The 21784-nt window shown below is 38.7% G+C and overlaps 1 protein-coding gene across 1 annotated transcript in view; it reads left to right on the forward strand.

Annotated features, from left to right (window-relative positions):
- The window catches only part of ELP1 (elongator complex protein 1), a 48475-nt gene extending 35505 nt beyond the window's left edge, over positions 1 to 12970 (forward strand). Inside the window, exons 19-29 of the mRNA XM_008072788.1 lie at positions 538 to 653; positions 2045 to 2118; positions 3138 to 3216; positions 3305 to 3384; positions 5419 to 5556; positions 5666 to 5751; positions 6431 to 6579; positions 7579 to 7702; positions 8554 to 8651; positions 10527 to 10728; positions 12849 to 12970. Coding sequence (XP_008070979.1) covers positions 538 to 653; positions 2045 to 2118; positions 3138 to 3216; positions 3305 to 3384; positions 5419 to 5556; positions 5666 to 5751; positions 6431 to 6579; positions 7579 to 7702; positions 8554 to 8651; positions 10527 to 10728; positions 12849 to 12970 — 1268 coding nt within the window. The remainder of the gene's footprint in view (positions 1 to 537; positions 654 to 2044; positions 2119 to 3137; positions 3217 to 3304; positions 3385 to 5418; positions 5557 to 5665; positions 5752 to 6430; positions 6580 to 7578; positions 7703 to 8553; positions 8652 to 10526; positions 10729 to 12848) is intronic.
- Positions 12971 to 21784: the final 8814 nt, after the last annotated feature.

Genomic DNA, 21784 nt, shown 5'->3' on the forward strand with positions numbered 1-21784 from the left:
GTTTGTCCAAATCATTCGAGAAGTTGTGTATGTGAATGTGCATGTATGCATGAGGGTGCTATGAGAGAGAGCACGTTCCAGGGATGACCCTCAGAAGAGTTTAGGGTCTTGAGATTAAGTGGGAGAGCTTCGAACCTGTTTTTTTTTTTTGAGTTGGAGTCTCACTCTGTCGCCCAGACTGGAGTGCAGTGGCCGCTCCTAGCCACCGCAGCCTCGACCTGCTGGGCTCCGGCGCTCCTTCCACCTCAGCCTTCCAAGTAGTCGGAATTACAGGCATGTGCTACCACGCCCGGCTGATTTTTTGATTTATTGTAGAGATGAGGTCTCACTGCCCAGGCGGGTCTCGAACCCGCAGGCTCAGGCAATCCACTCACTTCAGCCTCCCAAAGGCGTGTGATTACAGGCTGAGCCACTGAGCCTGGCTGGCACCTGGTTTTTAATTTCTCTCTTCTACTCAGTTAATATGTGTGGTTTCAACTGCAATTAATGGAGAGTGGCTTATGATAATTCTTGAGGCTCAGCCAGTGATGTCTTTAGCATTACAGGCAGGTCTGAGCAGCAATCATGTGTCCAATGGGGAAATTCTACGGAAGGTGGAAAGGGGTTCACGGATTGTCACTGTTGTGCCTCAGGACACAAAGCTTATATTACAGGTAAGCTGGTTTTTCAGGCTTTCTGATTGCCATTTAGTCAATACCACCAGAATTCTTGGAAGTTGTTTTTAGGCTTTCTTATCATTTGTAATAATTTATTGTAAACCTTTCCTTGTTAGGTTTTGTTAACTTTATACAAAGAAGTGTTGATACAGGTTCTGACCAGTAAGGCTCAAAGGGAAACTTTTCTTGAAAGTCAGGATAAATATTGAGAACATGTGATATTTGATTTTCTGTACCTGGGTTAGTTCACTTAGGATGTTGTTCTCCAGTTCCATCCAAGTTGCTTCAAAATACATTATTTCATTCTTTTTGGCAGCTGAATAGTATTCCATAGTGTATACTGGGGTACCAAAAAAATGTATACACATTTAAAGGGATGTTCGTCATGATCAAAAGTGTCTGTACACTGATGGTAACCACTTTCAGCACCTCTTGCAATTGCAGAAGTCAAATGTAACTTTCATTCATCTTATTGAGTATTACAATTTTAATACAGTTTTTTTCTTTCTTAAAGTATGTGTAATTTTTTTTGCACCTTCTGCATATACCACATTTTCATTATCCACTGATCCGAAGATGGGCATTTAGGCTGATTCTACATTTTTGCAGTTGTGATTTGTGCTGCAATAAACATGTCAGTGCAGGTGTCTTTGTTATATAACGACTCTGTTCCTTAGGGTAGGTATCTAGTAGTGGGATTGCTGGATCAAACGATAGATCTACTTTTAGTTCTTTGAATAATCTCCATAGTGCTTTCCATAGAGGTTGTACTAACTTACACTCCCATCAACAGTGCATAGATGTTCCCTTTTCTCAATATCTGTACCAGCATCTTCTGTTTTTTTATTTTCTAATAATGGCTATTTCTACTGGCATAAAGTGGTTTCTCGTTGTGGTTTTAATTTGCACTTCCCTAATGATGAGTGATGTTGAGAATGTTTTTATATGTTTCTTGGTCATTTTTTGAGAGATGTCTGTTCATGTCATTTGCCTACTTTTTAATGGGGTTATTGCTTTTTCTTTGCTGATTTGTTTTGAGTTATTTGTAGATTTTGGATATTAGTCCTTTGCCAAATGTATAGTTTGCAGACATCTTCTTCCATTGTATTGGTTGCCTGTTTGCTTTGTTTATTTCTTTTGCTGTGCAGAAACCTTTTGGTTTAATTAAGTCCCACTTATTTGTTTTTTTGCTGCATTTGCTTTTGGGGTTTTAGCCATAAATTCCTTGCCTAGACTGATGTACAGAGTTTTTCCAAGATTTTCTTCTAGAACTAGATTATGCTAAACCTGTTCATTTTACAGCATTGTGGTAGAGTTAGGTAAAAATTGTGTATTCTGGCTATTTAAATTTTTCTATTTAGTTAAAATGTTATTTCATTTATTTTAAGATGCCAAGAGGAAATGTAGAAGTTGTTCATCATCGAGCCCTGGTTTTAGCTCAGATTCGGAAGTGGCTGGACAAGTAAGTGCCATGTATGTGACTAGTTAGCCTGTGACATGTTTAAAGACAAGTATTTTATTACAATTTTTAAAACTTGTGGAAAACTTTCATTACAGAGATCTTCTATCTGATTCTCAGAGGCTTTTTTTTTTTAACTTTAAATACTGTATTTTGTAGCTGACATTCCTAGCAGAAAGAATCATAACATTCTTCATTTATATGCAGGGTTTCTCTTAACTTAAGGGATTCCATCTGGGCTTTAGGTGGCCTGTGAATCCAGGGGAATTGTACCCCAGACTTTGTATTTATCTAGGTAGAAAGCTCATGGTTTTTGACAGATTTACAGAGTAGCCTATGACCCCAAAAAGCCTGAGCCACTCTCATGAAGAAAACGATTGACTTTCTGAATCTGTTTGGGGGAAACTTTACATTAGAAAAATTTGTATTTGTGCTTTGTTTAAAAAGTAGACCTAAATTCTATGATGATTTTTATGTGTATATGGGGGATATAGTCCTCAGATTGCCATTATGACTAAATCACATCTTTTAAGAAGGTAGATGAATGTAGTAGCTGATTTTTTTAATTTTTTGAGTCGGAGTCTCACTCTGTCACCCAAGCTGGAGTGCAGTGGCACACTCACGGCCACCACAGCCTCAACTTGCTGGGCTCAGGCAATCCTTCCGCTTCAACCTTCCAAGTAGCTGGAACTATAGGCGTGTGCCACCATGTCCAGCTAATTTTTTGATTTACTGTGGAGGTGAGGTCTCTTCAGGTTGCCCAGGCTGGTCTTGAACCCCCGGACTTAGGAAGTCCTCTTGCCTCTGCCTCCCAAAGTGCTGGGATTATAGGCACGAGCCACCATGCCTGGCAGATTTTTTATTCTATAATTTCAGAGTAAATAGAAATCCAGTAGTAGTTATTTGGCTTTTGGGCTATAATCTGATTATAATTGAATTGTATCATACTGAAAAGTATGCTGGGCCCAGGGAGCTAAGTTTTTGTAAAATACCCTTTCTGTCCATTCTCTGTCTCCTCACAGACTTATGTTTAAAGAAGCATTTGAATGCATGAGAAAACTGAGAATTAATCTCAATCTGATTTATGATCATAACCCTAAGGTAACTTTCTAAATCTGACATTTATTTTAGCTTACTTTATACTTGAACTAATGTGATCTGAACTAAAATAGTTTTCTTTTTTTGATAGGTGTTTCTTGCAAATGTGGAAACTTTCATTAGACAGCTAGATTCTGTAAATCATATCAATTTGTTTTTCACAGAATTGAAGTAAGTATTTTGAATAATTCATGAGTATCAAAACATAAATAGCTAGAGAAGAAAGATTATTTACTGTTCATTTTTTTAAAATTACTATAACTCTCAAATGACAGTTGGTTTTCTGCTCTTTTCTTTTTTTTTTTTTTTTTTTTTTTTTGAGTTGAAGTCTCACTCTGTCGCCCAGACTGGAGTGCAGTGGCCGCTCCCGGCCACCGCAGCCTCACTTGCTGGGCTCCAGCGATCCTTCCGCCTCAGCCTTCCAAGTAGCCGGAATTACAGGCATGCGCTACCACACCCGGCTGATTTTTTGATTTATTGTAGAGATGAGGTCTCGCTGCCCAGGCGGGTCTCGAACCCGCGGGCTCAGGCAATCCACTCACCTCAGCCTCCCAAAGGTGCGGGATTACAGGCTGAGCCACCGAGCCCGGCTCTGCTCTTTTTTTAAAGTAAAAAACCTCTTTAAAACTGTGTCATTCAGAATTATTATTTGACTTGATTTTTAGGTATAGATATAAAACTATTTGATGGAGATTGAAATCAAGTGGTACTTTTTTCTATCATGATTTTTTTCCAAGACAGGGTTTAACTCTGTCACCCAGGCTGGAGTGCAGTGATATGATCATGGCTCACCACTGTCTTGAAGTCTTGGGCTCAAATGAACCTCCTACCTCAGTCTTCTGAGTAACTGGGACTGCCGACGGCCACCACCATACCTGGCTAATTTTTCTATTTTTTGTAGAGAAGTGATCTTGCTTTGTTGTCCAAGTTGGTCTTGAACTCCTGATCTCAAGCAGTCCTCCTGCCCTGGCTTCCCAGAGTACTGGAATTACAGACATGAGCCACCACGTCCAACCTTCCCCCAACTTTTTAATGAAACATTTAAACTTATAGAATAATTGAGAGAGTTGTTCAGTAAGCACCCTGTACCACCATCTAGATTCTCCAGTTCATAATTTCCTGCATATGCATTATCTGTCCATCGTTCACTTTGTTTTTAGAAAATTTCAAAGTAAGTTATAGATATCAGGACACCTTTCTTCCAGCACTTCACCTTGCATAGCATTAACCAGAGTGTATTCTTTGGTTTTTTGGACCTGTTTAGATCAAATTTATCTACAGTGAAATGTACAAGTCTTAAAGTGTGTCATTCTGTAAGTTTTGACAGATGTATACTTCATGTAACCTGGACCCCTATCAAGTTAGCATTTCCTTCTTCTCAGAAAATTGCCTCAACTGCTTTCTCCGTCAGCCCCTGTCCTACCTACCCTCTCTGCAACTACAGTTCTGAATATTTCACCATAGATAAGTTTTGCCTGTTCAAGAACTTCATATAGGTTGGGCTTGCTGGCTCAGCCTGTAATCCCAGCACTTTGGGAGACTGAGGTGAGTGGATTGTTTGAGGCTGCAGATTCGAGACCAGCCCGGGCAATTTGGTGAGACCTCATCTCTACAATAAATCAAAAATAAGCCGGGCATGATAGCACGCGCTTGTAGTTCTGGCTACTTGGAAGGCTGAGGCGGAAGGATTGCCGGAGCCCAGCAGGTCAACGCTGGGGTTGCCGTCAGTGTGCAACTGCATTCCAGCTTGGGCGATGGAGTGAGACTCCAACTCAAAAAAAAAAAAAGAGAACTTCATATAAATGGAAGCATAAAGTATTTATTCTTCTGCATAAATAAAACTGTCTTCATTAGTGTAATGTCTTAAGATTTATCTTTGTTTTTGCATGTATCACTAGTCCATTCTTTTTTGTTGCTCAGTAGTATACCATTGTATAAATATATCACCATTTTCTTTATTAATTTCCCCTATTGGTTGGATACCTCGATTGTTCCCTATTGGGGGCTAATGTGAATAAAACATCTGTCAACATTATTATACAAGTCTTTTGTGGACATATTTTATTTCTCAATGTTTTTATAATTAAACTGTTTTCCAAGGCCATTTTTACTTATTATCTCATCAGCATGCCAGGTATATGTTAGTAGTTTGATCCCTGGGCTACATGTTCCATTTGTGACCTTTTCATACATACTTGTTTTTAGGGAAGAAGATATCACACAGACCATGTACCCTCCACCAGTTACCAGCAATGTCCAGCTGTCCAGGGATCCTGATGAGAAAAAACTAGACCTTGTCTGTGATGCTATGAGAGCAGCCATGGAGAGCATAAATCCTCACAAGTACGTATGCTGTCTCTAGTTGGTATCTTTCTAATAATGGAAGTGGATAGTTATCCTTGTTTAGCTTCTTCATTGTTCTCATTCTGGTGTTCTTAACCTATTACCTTAGGTACTGCCTGTCAATACTCACATCTCACGTGAAGAAAACAACCCCAGAACTGGACATTGTGCTGCAGAAGGTACACGAGCTTCAAGGTAGAGACCTGCTCGGAGAGAAAGTACTTCATGCGGTTTTGACTCTCACTAGTCTTCTGCAGATGATCATTACCATGTCATTGTCACATCACAGATTTCATGTGTGCCCTTTTGGTCACCATTCATTTATTTACTTATTATTTTTTGAGTTGGAGTCTCACTCTGTCACTCAGGCTGGAGTGCAGTGGCACGCTCACGGCCACCACAGCCTCAACCTACTGGGCTCAGGCAATCCTTCTGCCTCATCCTTCCAAGTAGCTGGAACCACAGGCATGTGCCATCTGACTAATTTTTTGATTTATTGTAAAGACTAGGTCTTGCCAAGTTGCCCGGGCTGGTCTCGAACCCCTGGGCTCAGGTAATCCTCTTGCTAGGCCTCCCAAGGTGCTGGGATTACAGACTTGAGCCACCACACCCAGCTTGGTCACCATTTTAACACCTGTGTATCCTAGATCTGATAGAGAGTACATGGTTTTTGTGACATCCTCTTCCCTAAGAATAAGTGTGTATGAAAAGATCACTACCTGAACATGTGGCCTAGTACTGCCCTATAAAGCATGTACAAAAGAGTCAAAAGTATATATTCATTTGTTACTTTGTTTCTTTGATTATTTTGCTAGATCTGTGGGTTTTTTTCCTCAAATAGTTTAGATCTGTTTTGTTTTCTAAACACTGACAGGAAATTCTTCATCTGTTCCTGATGCTGTGAGTGCTGAAGAAGCTCTGAAATATTTGCTGCTTCTGGTAGATGTTAACGAATTGTATGATCATTCTCTTGGGACCTATGACTTTGATTTGGTCCTCATGGTAGCTGAGAAGTCACAGAAGGTATATGGAGTTACTACTTTTCCTCCATCTTGGTTCTTGTTTATACCATATAATCACAGTAGTAGAAAAGCTGCTCCTGACGGTGCAGTATCTTTTCTGAGGTGAACCCTGTGAGTGTAGAACTGGAGTCACGTCCATGGATCTCTGGGTCGCATTCCTAAGCCTCTGTCATTGTTCTGGACTATGAAAGTAGTGTGATTGCTAGATTGAGGAAGTAAAATTACATGGTTATTTTTAGGATTTTAGTCATGTGTGTAAAGTCATTCCTCTCATTAAGGAAATGTAGCAAATGATTCAAGTGCCCCTCCAGTTCTTTATCACATAGCTCTTTTTTCTGGTGGAGAGTGGACTCATGGAGCACAGAAAGGCTCAGGGCCTCTTTTCCATGTTGATATGTAATTCTGCAGTCAAAAAGCTTGAGTACTACTGGTCTATGTGTTCTTTATCTAGCTTTTTGTAGCTTGTCTCTTCCCCATAATCTTTTCAAAAAGGAAAACAGAATCCTTCCTTTCTCTACTTGAAAGCCTTCATGTGCTTCCTCTTGTCCCCAGGATAAAGTTCAGAAAATACAGTATTTGCAAGATTTGAGGCTCGTGGATACAGAGGGCCGATTTTTTGTATAAGCAAGTTCTGCAGGGCAGAGTGTATGACTTGAGTATGCTCTAGTATAGTTGAATTTTGGTATCCTTGGGGCGTCCTGGAAGTAATCCCCCACAGATACTGAGGGACAATTATAGTTTGATTTCTTATATTTTACCAAAAAATCAAATTGTATGTAAAATCAAACATATATATGTGTTTACATAAAATATAAAAATATGTTTTATATAAAAGATACATTATGTAAGTAGTGATATATTATACAAAAATATACATTATATAATACACATTACATGTTAAACTTGTATAGATTTGGGCTTATTACTGTATATAAATGTTATGTTTATTTTTATGTGTAAATCTAATAAGTAATAAAGTTCTCATTATTCATTTTCTTAGGATCCCAAAGAATACCTTCCATTTCTTAATACACTTAAGAAAATGGAAACTAATTATCAGCGGTTTACTATAGACAAATATTTGAAACGATATGAAAAAGCTATTGGGCACCTCAGCAAATGTGGTAAGTGTGAGGATTTGTATGTTTATTTCCGCTTCACATTTTCTTTGTAACTAGGCAAGATATAAATTAAAATGTTCATTTAACAGAGAATGAGTTCAGTTCCTGCTCCTGAGAACAATTATGAATGTTCGCCTTACAAAGCAAGTCACTTTTAATGAATTGGAAGCTCTCCCTACCTAAAAACATTCTTTTTGGGTTAAGATTGAGCACCTCTGAAATTAACTTCAGTGTCTCAATCAAATTGGTCGACAATAAACTCTCTGATGGTGTCTGTGAACATGTGAGGGAAACTTTACCTTGTCTAGAGTGAGTGGCTAGGCCTGCTGCCCTGTGTTCTGGAACACAGTTTTAACGGGCAGTGACAGTGCCATTTCTGCTTCATCCTGTCCCTTTCCCATGCTGGAGAAGTTTGATTCTTTACTGAGGACTGGGTTGGGGGTGGGGGGAGTGAGGAAGAATCACCTGGTGGGGAGGATGTTAAGCATTCAGTTTTTGGCATCCTTGGAAAATATGATTCAGCTGGTCTGGGATAGGACTGAGGCAGTGTGTGTGTGTGTTTAATAAGCACACACACTGTTTTGATTTCTTATCAAAAAGCTTGAGAAAACATTGAGCTGGATAGCTGGAATCTTAAATAGAATGCTGATCCCAGTCACTGCTTCTCTTACCTCAGAATCTGCTTTAGGGCCAGTTAAAAATTCAAACTCCTGGATTCCATTTTCCAGGTACAGTATTCTGATTATGTAGGTGATTATGTAAGTTGATTTTGTTTGGTGATTATTGGTATAGATGAAGTCCTTTATGCTTCCCAAGTCTTAAGCCTGTGTTTTCTGTAAATCTTGTTCTTGCAGGATCTGAGTACTTCCCAGAATGCTTAAACTTAATCAAAGATAAAAACTTGTATAATGAAGCTTTGAAGTTATATCCACCAAACTCACAGCAGTACAAGGTGTGTGATGTGTGTGAGGCCCTATTGGTTTTCTTTGTACAGTAGTTGGAAAGGGGTGACGATCCTGAGTGTATGATGTCATCTTTTGCTCCAGGGTTTGTTTTAATGCTAATTTGCCTTATCTTGAACTACTTATCTGGGAGGATGGTCCTGACCTGTAGAAATTGCCCAGGCCAGATTCTCTGATTCCTCATTCAAAATACTATACCAGTTTCCATATGACTTCTGCTTCCTTCTCTAGTCCAGCCTCACTGCTGCAAGCCTGATCATCCTAAAAAAGTACAGATCTTTCCCATATAGTTCAAGATAAAGGGAAAGTTCTGTTTATTTAAACAATCCTCTATTTAGCTTTTCTCATATGCCAAGCACTTTGCTTTTAAGCTAAATGTACTATATGATCCTCATAACAGCCTGAAAGGATGCTGTGAACAATTTATAGATGAGGAAGATCAGGGATCAGAAGCTGCAAAGTGGCAGACCTGGGACACAAAGCTCAGGCTACTCATGACCACCTTGCCCATGCCACTAACCATGCTCTACCATGCCTCCAGCATCACCGTTTTCAGTTTGTCCTCAGGTGCCTGCACATCTTTCTATGGCCTTGCCCCTGCCAACTTCTTTAGCGCCACTCTCCACATCCCAGTCACTTGTTCCACAAATGTTACACCACACGGTTTCTCTGCCAGCTCTTCACCCTTCCCTTCCTTTAGCCACACTTGTCCATCCAAACTCCTGGATCTCCTTCTCCGAAAGCCATTCTTGGACTAGGTGCCAGGTGCTGAGCTGCCAGAGCACCCTGTTCTTACCTCAGTGATTGCATTTGTCAAACTGCTATTGTACTGCTTTGCCTCCCCCCAGAGGCTGTGGGCTTCTTAAGGGCAGGGACTTTGTGTTGTATTCCTCTCTCATCTCTGCCTAACAGCAAGCCTGGGAACAGAGGGTTTGGCCAGTGGCTGCCTGTTTCCTCTCTTTTTATATTCCTCTCTCTTATGTTCTCTCTGCTCCAGTCACACCTGCCTTCCTGTTACTCTGACCTGCCATACACATTCCTGCTGTGTGACTGTGGTGCCTTATGCACTCTTCATCTAGACACCTCCCTAATTTGTCACATGTCTTATGCAGAGCCCAGGAGGTCAGGTTTGCAGCTATCAGAGATAGCACTCCCAGAGGGGTGCGAGGAGAATCTGTTCTCTATCCCTTCACCTCTGTTGTTATGTTGTAGACTATCATGCCTGTAGTTCCATCCTCTATCAACATAAGAGCAGGCACTTGGTGGTGGTTCTTGTTTGGTTTTCATTTGTCTGGTTTTATTTTTTTGCCTTGCTGTGTTATTCCCAATGCCCAAAATAGTGCATTTGTAGGTACTCAGCAGTTTTGTTTTTTTTTTAGTGAGTACATGGCACATCCCCAGTAAGATTTTGAATGGGTGATTGAACTAACTGATCAACCATAGTATTTTCCCATGGAATTTTATTTTATATTTTTAAAATCAAGGTCTCATTCTCTCACCCAGGATGGAGTGCAGTAGCACACAGCTCGCCGCAGCCTTGACCTTCTGGGCTCAGGTGTTCCTTCTGCTTCAGCTTCCCGAGTAGCTGGGACTATAGGTACACACCTCCACACCCGGCTAATTTTTTGATTTTTTGCAGAGATGAGGTTTTAAGATGTTGTCCAGGCTGGTCTCAAACTCTTGGGCTCAAGCAGTCCTCCTGCCTTAGCCTCTTAAAGTACTAGGGTTGTAAGTGTGAGCACCACATCTGACCCCAAGTAACTCTTTCAAGAGAGTTTCAAATACAGTGACTAAGGCCTATACTTTAGCTTTAAAGACATGATTATCACGTTTCCTCATTGACCCTAAATCTCCTCTTGTCACAGGATATCAGCATTGCTTATGGGGAACACCTGATGCAAGAACACATGTATGAGCCAGCAGGGCTTGTGTTTGCCCGCTGCGGTGCCCATGACAAAGCTCTCTCAGCCTTTCTGACTTGTGGCAGCTGGAAACAAGCCCTCTGTGTGGCAGCCCAGCTTAACTTGACCAAAGACCAGCTGGCAGGCCTCAGCAGAACTCTGGCAGGTAAGCATGGTCATTTATTTGTCTATTTCTCCAAAGGATTTTTTTTTCTTTGTTTTGTTTGTTAGTTTTGCAAATAAATTTAGGGCAGTATACCTCATACTCACTGATAAAAATTAATTTAGAGTGGCTTATTAAATAGGGTAAAGATTATGCTGCTACAACAGGAGTCCAAAATGCAATGGCATAATAAAGATAGCAGTTCCTCTCACACAGAGGCTGAAAGGTCCTTTCATTGTGTAGCTCTGCAGCCTTTTAGGCAAATGGTTGTAGTTGGGTGATCTCCTCCCCACATATGCATTCCAGTCCTTTGGGGGCATGGGGAGAGCGGAAGCTAGAGTCATGGGAAAACACATTTACATTGGAACAGACCTGCAAGTTAGACTATCACTTGTAGTCCATCTTATCCACCGAAATTTATATCATGGCTACATCTAATACCAAGAAGCTGGGTGACCTGTGCCCTGTAAGAAGGTGAAGATGAATTTTGGGATGGGGCCACCATTCTGTTATAGTCAATAGATCTTTGGAAACTGTAATAGCATTGGCCAGAAATGAAGTGGAAGAAAAGGCCAAATGTCCAAGTTGTCTGAAAGTAAAGGCAGTTTAGCTACTTCAAGGTCTAGGAATTGTCTGAACCTGATGTGAGGCTGGTGGTAGGGTTTGATATTTTTAGAGTTGAAGAAAGGTTAAAGAAGCCTGTGAGAATAGCTGAGCAGGGGCTGTGGCCTTATCAACAGTGCTTGAAGGAAAGGAAAGACTGGTAGATTTATCCTCCTACCTTTTAAAAATCTTGTGGTCTCAAAAAAAAAGTCCTGAAAAAATTTGCAGATGATATCCAGTTAAGTTTATGTACATATGCTCTATTATTTACATTATTCCTTTTTTCTTGGGATTAGAAAATTATATGAGATTATCATTTTTCTTTCTTTGGTTATTCAGTCTAATCTGTAGGTTCTTCTATAATTCCTCTCAGTTCTCAAGATGAACTCTTTTTTAAAATGTTGAGAATTCCTTAGACCTCTTAATTATTCCTTCTGGTTCCATTGTTACTTCTGCTTTACAAACTTATATAACTGGTAGTTTATACCTTACAGTTCTATTCTATTATTTTCTCTTATATTCTTTGTAACTCTTAATTTGCTATTTACCGTGTCTTATGATGAAATATACTTAGATCTCTCAGATGTTTAGCAAAAAGAGGTTGGGAGGGGAGTGGTCAATGACCTTTGAGAAATGTTATACAGTGGAGTCATTTTATGTGCATATTTAACTTAGGCAGTTTACACAAGCCAGCAAAAGAAAAAGATAACTATTTAAATAGTGGAGGTGATTCTGCCTAATTTTTTTTTTTTTTGAATTGGAGTCTCACTCTGTCGCCCAGACTGGAGTGCAGTGCTGCTCCCAGCCACCGCAGCCTCTACCTGCTGGGCTCCAGTGATCCTTCCACCTCAGCCTTCCGAGTAGCCGGAATTACAGGCACACGCTACCACACCTGGCTAATTTTTTTGATTTATTGTAGAGATGAGGTCTCGCCTGCCCAGGCGGGTCTCGAACCCGTGGGCTCAGGCAATCCACTCACCTCAGCCTCCCAAAGGCGCGGGATTACAGGCTGAGCCACCGAGCCCGGCTCTTTTTTTCTTTTTTTAGGGATAATATGCTCTGCAGTGAGCGTGAGATGAGAGATATGAATCTGCCAGCCCCTTTTTGTAAGACTGGTTCTGTGTACCTCTCTGTGTGATTTATTGCAACAGGGCTGAGAGTAACTAGAATGTAATACTGCATGACCCAAGCGTAAGTCAGCCACCTTCACCTAGTGCTTAACCAAAGAAATAGCAGTCTCTTCCTGCTAGTAGAAGGAATGGATTAGTGAGAGATACCTGATCAGTTTTCCTTACATACCTTTGGAAGCATTTTTCAAGGCTAATTTTGGCTACACAAGATTTTCAAATCCTGTGCTAAATTTAGATTCTAACTGCTATTTAAGGTAGGACTCCCTAGTATATGTACCTATTCAAAATTCCTCACAGAAATCCACAAAGTACATAGTTTGATACTTAAAGACATTAAATAAAGACCTTAAAAAGAACTTTGTTGTAAAATGCTTATTGTTATTTTTGCAGAAAAACTGGTTGAGCAGAGGAAGCACATTGATGCAGCCATGGTTTTGGAACAGTACGCCCAGGTAAACTCCGTTCCTAAACCACAGTCAACAAGAAAGGACTTCTTGGTTGTACCTTACTGATCACGAAAATTAACAGAATTGTGGGTAATTGTTAAATCCAGAAGTAGTGTTTACCCCAAAGGTCTTTCATCTTGCTGACTTCACTTAGAAATTGAAATTCAGATATATTTCTAAATAATAAATCTTGTGAGGTAGAATACCAAAGACCTCTACTATAATATATAATAATAGCATGACCTTGGTAGAAAGTACTAAATTAAATCTCAAGGTTATTGTGCTTTTTGGTTAACCGTGAGAAAGGACCATTATGAAACAAAGTAATTGAATGTTACATACTTTTTGACTTTTATTCCCATTCGCTCTCTGTTGGAAAGTTTCTTTTGCCACAGCAGCCTGAGGCCTTCTAATTTTACAGCAGATTTTGAGGATAAAGTACCCCTATGAGCATTTGGTAGAATTATAGGACTTATTATGAAAATAATAAGACTATACTGACAATGTCTGTAGACGAATAGCACAGAGTACATAGTTGACACTAGGGAGCACTGCCTTGCAGAGTTTTAGCTTTTGAGAGAGTGTTTTTTTATAGTTGTTACTGGTGGACACATTTATGGAACATAATTGTGCTTTTAAAGTATCTGTGTCTCTCATATAATAAGAGTGAGTAAAAGAAGGTAACTAAAATTTTATATCATTAGATCCTGGCGATTGAGTTCAAAACATCAATGACTAAAACATGATTAAGAGGGTAGAGAAGTTAGAGTGGAAAGATATACTTCCTAAGAGGGTTAATTAAATGGCACCATCTTTTTTTCATTATAAATAAGGATTAATTCATGAAAGTATTATACACAATTTTATGTTGTAAAATTGTGTATTTTACGTATGGTAAAATTAATTTGCCAATTTAAAATGAAGAATTAGATGCATTTTGACAAATATATGTAGTCATGTAGCCACCACCACACTCCACACTCGTGATAGAGGACATTTGTAACACCCCAAAAAGTTCCCTACTTCCCATTTTGCAGTCTTTTCTGTCTACTTCTAGTCTCTGGCAACCACTGATCTGCTTTCTGTCAGAAAAGTTTTGCTTTATCTAGAATTTCATGTAAATAGAACCATGTGGTATATAGCCTTTTTAGTCACTTACATAATGTATTTGAGATTCATCCATGTTGTAGTTGATTCCCTTTTATTGCTGAATAGTATTCCGTTGTACGGATACATCAGAATTTATGGATTCCTTCACCAGGTGATGTACATTTAGATTGTTTTCAGTTTGGAGCTATTATGAATACAGCAGCTGTGAATGTTCTAAAACAAGTCTTTGTGGGGACAGGAGTGAGAATGCTAAGTCATTTAGTAAGTGCATTTTAACTTTATAAGGAGCCACAGAACTCACACATCCCACCAGTGATGTGTGAGTGCCTCAGTTCTAGACTCACCAGCATTGGGTGTACCTCTGTGACACCAGGTGTATTATGTATGGCTACACAACAATTTACCTCAAAATTTAGCACCTTAAAACAACAAAAACCTATGTCACTTTTTTTTTTTTTTTTTGAGTTGGAGTCTCACTCTGTCACCCAGACTGGAGAGCAGTGGCCGCTCCCAGCCACTGCAGCCTCGACCTGCTGGGCTCCAGTGATCCTTCCGTCTCAGCCTTCCAAGTAGCTGGAACTACAGGCACGTGCTACCACACCCGGCTAATTTTTTTGATTTATTGTAGAGATGAGGTCTCGCCAAGTTGTCCAGGCGGGTCTCGAACCCACAGGCTTAGACAATCCACTCATCTCAGGCTTCCAAAGCATGGGATTACAGGCTGAGCCACCGAACCCAGCTAATCTCATTTTTTTATGGGCCAAGAATGTTGGGCTTAGCTAGGGTCCTGTGGCTCAGGGTCTTCCACAAGGCCACAATAAGGCATTGGCCAGGGTGGAGTCATCTCAAAACTTGACTAGGTTTTTAAAAAAATTTTATTTTTCAATTCTTATGTTACTAGTATATAGAAATATAGCTGATTTTTTATTTTCATTTTTTAGTGGGGGCAGTATATTAACCTTGTATCCTGCAACCTTATCAAACTCATTAGTTTTAGAAGCTTTGGGGTATATTCTCTAGGATTTTCTATATTAATGAACGTGGTTTCTATGAATAAAGATAGTTTTATATTTTCCTCAAAATTTATTTCTTCATATTTTTTTCTATCCCTAGTACATCTGCTAGTTAGTAATCCTAGCAGATGTACTAGGGATAGAAAAAAATATGAAGAAATTTATATATAATACAGCTGCTATTAGGGAGAAAAACTTAGTTGCCTTTTATCATTAAGTATGGTGTGCGCTTTTTTTTTTTTTGAGTTGGAGTCTCACTCTGTCACCTAGACTGGAGTGCAGTGGCGGCTCCCGGCCACCGCAGCCTCGACCTGCTGGGCTCCAGCGATCCTTCCACCTCAGCCTTCCAAGTAGCCGGAATTACAGGCATGCGCTACCATGCCCGACTGATTTTTTGACTTATTGTAGAGATAGGTCTCGCTGCCCGGGTGGGTCTCGAACTCGCGGGCTCAGGCAATCCACCCACCTCAGCCTCCCAAAGGCGTGGGATTACAGGCTGAGCCACCGAGCCCGGCGGTGTGTGCTTTTTTTAATGCTTTTTATTGCTGGGGTTGGCAAACTATAGCCTGTGACAAATCCAGCATGCCACCTGCTTTTGTAAATAAAGTTTTATTGGAACATAGCAATGTCCATTTGTTTACATATTGTTTGTGGCTGCTTTTACACTACAGCAACAGAGTTGAGTTGTGACAGAGATGGTTTGGCCCACAAAACCTAAAATATTTACCATCTAACCTTCTTATAGGAAAAGTTTGTCAATTCCTGCCCTCTTGGTTTGGGGAAATCCCCTTCTATTCCTTATTCTGAGAATTTTTATCATGAACTAGTGTTGAGTTTTGTCAAATGCATTTTTTTTGACTGCGATTTGGTTTTGTTTTGTTTTTAGACCAGTGATGTGATGAGTTACACTGATTTTTGATTGTTAACTCAACCTTGCCTACCATTAAGCCCCACTTGGTCATTATTTATTATCCTTTTTCTGAATTGGTGGATTAGATTTGCTAAAATTTTCTTGAGGATTTTTGTGTTTGTGTTCATGATGGATATGGGGTTATAGTTTTTTTTATGTCTGTCATGTTTAGGAAGTGTTCTTACTTTTCTGTTTTCTGGAAGATTTTGTGTAGAATTGATGTGTGAGAAGTTTGACTCCTAGTTAAAAACCTATGTGCAATATTTCAGACCTGACCATGAGCAATTATAGACTTTACCTAGGAGGCTGCATGGGGAAAAGCTGCCCTCCGACACCAGACTTGGTGTATTGCCAGTGTACTGCAGTTTCTAAATGGAGTCAGTCAAGGACTCAGACCCCCCAGCTGGTCCTGCTCTTGGCACGGTGTTTGCATTCCAAGCCTAGCATGCCTTCACTCCTAGGTCTCTTTATCTGAGGCCTTGAGCCAAGGTCTTCTCAGGCGCCTCTGCCAAGGCCTCCTTATTCAGGGAGAAGTGGGAAACCTTGAAGACACTTTTTCCCCCGCTCTGACTTGCTGCTCAGTATTTTTCCACTCTTAGCCCTCCCCTTTTACACCCCTGCCCCCCAACGTCCATAAAACTTCGAAACTCTTTTGTTCTGGGCTCCCTGAGTAGTGCAGCAACCCTTTTATCAGTGCTGATCCACATGACACTTGAACAGTGTGTTGTTCCTCGGGGAAGAATGAAACAGAGTTGGTACTGGTTTTAGCCTCTTGTTTATACCGATGAAATGACTAAAGGCTTAACTCTTTCATTTTTGTCGTGTTGCTTGAATCAGCTACTCCAACACTTGGCAGCTTTCTTCCAGCTCAGCTGAGCTCCTGACATGATTTTTTTTTTCTTAAATGTTTAATAGAATAACCAGTAAAACTATCTGAGCCTGGAGTTTACTTTAGAAAAGTAAAGAGCAAATTTAACACAAAGTAAGCAATAAGTAGGAAATAATAAAGAGAAAATAATGAAATAGGATACAGAAAAATAATAGAGAAAACACAAATGATATCTAGAGTAAACACAGGAAAGTTTTCAATATGACTCAGATTATTTAGTAGACATAAGCCTATTTAAGTCATCTGTTTCTTTTGGAATGAGCTTTGGTAGTTTACGTTTTCCAAGAAATTTGTTTATTATAAATTATCAGATTTATTGGCATATAGTTGTTTGTAGGATTTTCTTACCCTTTAATTGTCCATAGTGTCTATAGCAGAGGTCTAACCCCTGGGCTGCAGAATGGTATCACTTTGTGGCCTTTTAGGAACCCGGCCATATAGGAGAAGGTGAGCAGCTAGCGAGGAAGTAAGTAAGCAGAACTCCGTCTGCGATCAGATCCGCAGTGGCATTAGATTTTCATAGCAGCATGAACCTTATTGTGAACTGCGCATGCAAGGGATCTAGGTTGTGTGTGCTCCTTATGAGAAGCTAATGCCACCGCTGATCTGCACAATAAATGTAGTGTGCTTGAACCATCCCCCCATCACCTCTCCTCTGTGGAAAAATTGTCTTTCAAGAAACCAATCCTTGATGCCAAAAAGGTTGGGGACTGCTGGTCTATAGTGATGTCCTGTCTTTCATTCCAGATATTGATTGTGTCTTTTTTTCTGATTATTCTGGCTAGAGGTTTACCAATTTTGATCTTACCAAATAATTAATTGTTTTTAGCTATTACTTTTCTGTAATCTTTTTCACTAATCTCTTTTTATTTCTTCCTAGTTATTGCTTGCTTTAGGCTAAATTTGTTCTTTATTGTTCTAGTTTCTGAAGATGAAGGCTTACAGCGCTTAATTTGAGCCTCATCTTACTTTCCAGTTTAAGCATATAATGCCATACTTTTCCTCAAGCACTATTTTAGCTGCATCCCACAGATGTTGACACGTTTAGTCTTCATTTTCTAATTTCCCTTGTGATTTCTTCATTCACCCATGGATTATTTAGAAGTGTGTTGTTTAGGCTGGTCCAAAGGTAGTAAATTATCTCAGTTGATTGTTTACAGTTACAGACCAAACTCCTTGTTCTACTCTTTCCCCCTCCTCACCATTACCGCAATTGACTAGTCTTAAAAAGAAAAAAAAAGTGTGCTGTTTAGGCTGGTCCGAAGGTAGTGATTTTTCTCAATTGATTATTTGCAGTCAGTTGCAGATTAAATTTGGTGTTCTTCTCTTTTCCCCTTCTCACTACTGTACTTGCCTAGTCTTTAAAAAAAAAGAGTTGTGTTGTTTAACTTACAGATATTTGAAGATTTTCTTCTTGTTACTAATTTCTATTTTAAATCTTGTTGTGATTAGAGAGCATACATTTTATTATTTTAGTCTTGTTGTGTAGCTCAGAATGTGATTTGCTTTGTAGAATGTTGTGTATGTACATGAAGAGAATGTGAATTCTACTGCTACTGGATGGAGTGTTCTATAAATGTCGATTAGATTAGGTTTGTTGATTGTGCTGTTCTTTTTCATGTCCTTACTGGTTTTCTCACTACTGGCTCTATCAATTACTGTGAGAGAAAAGTGTTAAAATATCCAACTGTAATAGTACATTTGCCTATTTCTACTTTCATTCTACTAGTGTTTGCTTTATATGTTTTGAAGATCTATTATAGGTGTGTGCATAAATAAGTCCTAGATGATTTCATTATGATATCCTTCTTTATTTCTCAATATTCTTTATTCTGAAGTCAACTTTGTGTATAATATAGCACTTCCAGCTTTCTTTTGTTCAGACTTCATTGCATATCTTTTTCCATTCTTTTACTTTTAATCTATCTGTATATAGTCTTTATTTTTCAGGTGGAGTGTTTAGATATTTACATTTGATGTGATTACCATTGTAGTTGGATATAAACTACCATCTCGCTGTTTTCTGTTTGACTCACTAATCTTTTGTTTCTTGTTTTTTCTTGCCTTCTTTTGGTTTTAGTATTTTTTCATAATTCTATTTTATCTTCACTACTAGCTATACTTCTTTGTTTCAGTATTTTTAGTGGTTGCTCTAAGAGATACAATAAATATCATTAATTGACCACAGTTTACCTTCAAATAATAGCATACCACTTTGTATATAGTGTAAGAATCTTAGAAGAATATACACTCCATAATAACTTGTTATTGCTTGTGCTTTAAGTGATCATATGCTGTTTAAGGAAATTTTAAGTGACCCAAAAATGTCTTCCGTGTTTCTTCTCTTTTTTTCAAGAGAAGTTGGAAATAATAGATTTTTACTTTATATTTCTTGAATTTTTAAAAAACTACAGGCCACTCAAAATGGATCAACAACTGACATTTATGAGCTAAAACTGTAAAACTCTTAGAAGAAAACATAGGGACAAATCTTCATGACCTTGGATTTGGCAATGAATTCTGAGAATTAATAACAAAGGAATAAGCAATAAAAGAAAAAAATGGACAAAGTAGACTTTAAAAATTGGCTTTTGTGCATCAAGGACATTATCAAGAATGTAAAAAAACAGCATATAGAAGAAAATATTTGCAAATCATTTATCTGATAAGAGTTTAATATCCAGAATATATAAAAATACTCCTATAAATCAGCAACAAAAAGCCAAATAAACTACTTTAAAAATGGACAAAGGCCTGTTTGTTATTCCAACTACTCAGAAGGCTAAGGTGGAAGGATCGCTTGGGCATAGGAGTTCAAGGCTATAGTAGGCTGTGATTGTGCCACTGCACTCCAGCCTGAACAGTGGAGTGAGACTCTGACGCTAATATAAATAAATTAATAAATAATAAGTGAGTAAAGCCTTTGAATAGATATTTCTCCAAAGAAGATATACAAATGGCCAACAAACACATGAAAAAATGTTCAGCATCTTTGGTCATTAAGGTAGTACAAATGAAAACCACAATGGACTATCACATGATACCCGTAGAATAACTTTTAATTAAAAAAAGGAAATCATTCATCACAAAAAGACAGATATTATATGATTCCATTTATATACAGTGCCTAGAGGATCCAGATTCACAGAGACAGAAAGTAGACTGTAGTTACCATGAGCTGGTGGAAGGGGGAATAGGTATTGTTAAATGGGTATAAAAGTTTAGCATTGTGAGAGGAAAAGAGTTCTTGGAGATTGATTGCACAATCATGTGAAGGTGTTTAACACTATTGGACTGTACACTTAAAAATGATTAAGATGGTAGACTTAATGTATATAAAATTTTACCAATATTAAAAGGAAAGTAAGTATCGGCAAGCATATGGAGAAATAGGAATCTTCATATATCGCTCATAGGATTGTAAAATTGTGCAGCTGCTGTGGGAAAGTTTGACGGTTGCTCAAAAAGTTAAAGCTATAATTACCATATGACCCAGCAGTTCACTCCTAGGTACATACTTTCAAGAGGAATGGAAACATGTCCACAAAGAAACTTATACATTCAGGTTTGTAACAGCATTATTCATAGTAGCTGAAAGGTAAGAACAACCCAAATGTCTCTCAATGGATGAATGAATAAATAAATTGTGATATGTATTATAGATGCAGTTGAATATTATTCATCCATAAAAAGGGACAAAGAACTGATACCTGCTACTTGGATGAACCTTCAAGAAAGTATGCCAAGTGAAAGAAACCAGATACAAAAGCTCACTGTTTATATGAATCCTTTTTATGATATATCAAAGATAGGCAAATCCATAGACACAGAAAACAGATTAGAGGTTACTAGGAGATGGAGGGAGTGGGAAATGGAGAGTGGTTACTTAATGAGTACAAGGTGTTTTTATGGGAGCAGTGAAAAACTTTGAAAGTAACAAAAACAACATTGGGAATTCACTAAATGCCACCAATTGTACATGTTAAAATGATTAATTATGTGTTGCATGAATACTACCTCAATAAAACACACACAAAGAGCATGTCAAGCAACAGATCCTACTATGTTGCTTTGTGGGTTGGCACATATGGGAACATATTTAATCTTTGTAGTTAAAAATAACTTATAGAATCTAAAAAACCTTGTTGCACTGATAAAGGATTTTTGCAAAGTCTCGGTACAAAATCGACATGCAAAAGACAGTTGCATTCTTATGCACCAACAGCAGACAGGCAGAGAACCCAATGAAAAGCACAATTCCATTCACAATAGCAACAAAAAGATGAAATACCTCGGCATCTTCCTAACCAGAGAAGTAAAAGACCTTTACAATGAAAACTACAAAACATTGCTCAGAGAAATCAAAGATGACACAAACAAATGAAAAAATACTCCATACTTGCGGACTGGAAGAATCCACAAGTTAAGATGTCCATCCTACTCAAGGCAATCTACAGATTTAACACAATACCCACTAAATTATTTGCTTTATTCGTCTCAGACCTGGAAATGACAATACAGAAATTCATATGGAAACATAAATGACCACGAATAGTCAAAATAATTCACAGCAAAAGAAACAAAGTGGGAGGTATCACACTTCCAGACTTTAAACTTTATTATAAGGCTGCAGTAATCAAAACAGCCTGGTATTGGTATAAGAGTAGGCATATAGACCAGTGGAACAGGATAGAGATTCCGAAAGCAAAACCTCAATTTCTCAACCAGGTCATCTTCAACAAAGCCTCCATTGACGACCACTGGGGAGAGAATTTATTCAGTAAATGGTACTGGGAAAACTGGCTGACCAAATGCAGAAGAGTGAAAAAGGACCCCTACCTTTCGCCATACACAAAAATCAACTCTAAATGGATCAAAGACCTAAATGTAAAACCTCCAACTATAAGAACCTTAGAAAATGCAGGAGACATCCTTATGGAAATTGGAACTAGCAACCA

The sequence above is a fragment of the Carlito syrichta genome, unplaced genomic scaffold (assembly GCF_000164805.1).
Source record: "Carlito syrichta isolate Samal-C Ts95f unplaced genomic scaffold, Tarsius_syrichta-2.0.1 Scaffold315407, whole genome shotgun sequence".
Lineage (NCBI taxonomy): Eukaryota > Metazoa > Chordata > Mammalia > Primates > Tarsiidae > Carlito > Carlito syrichta.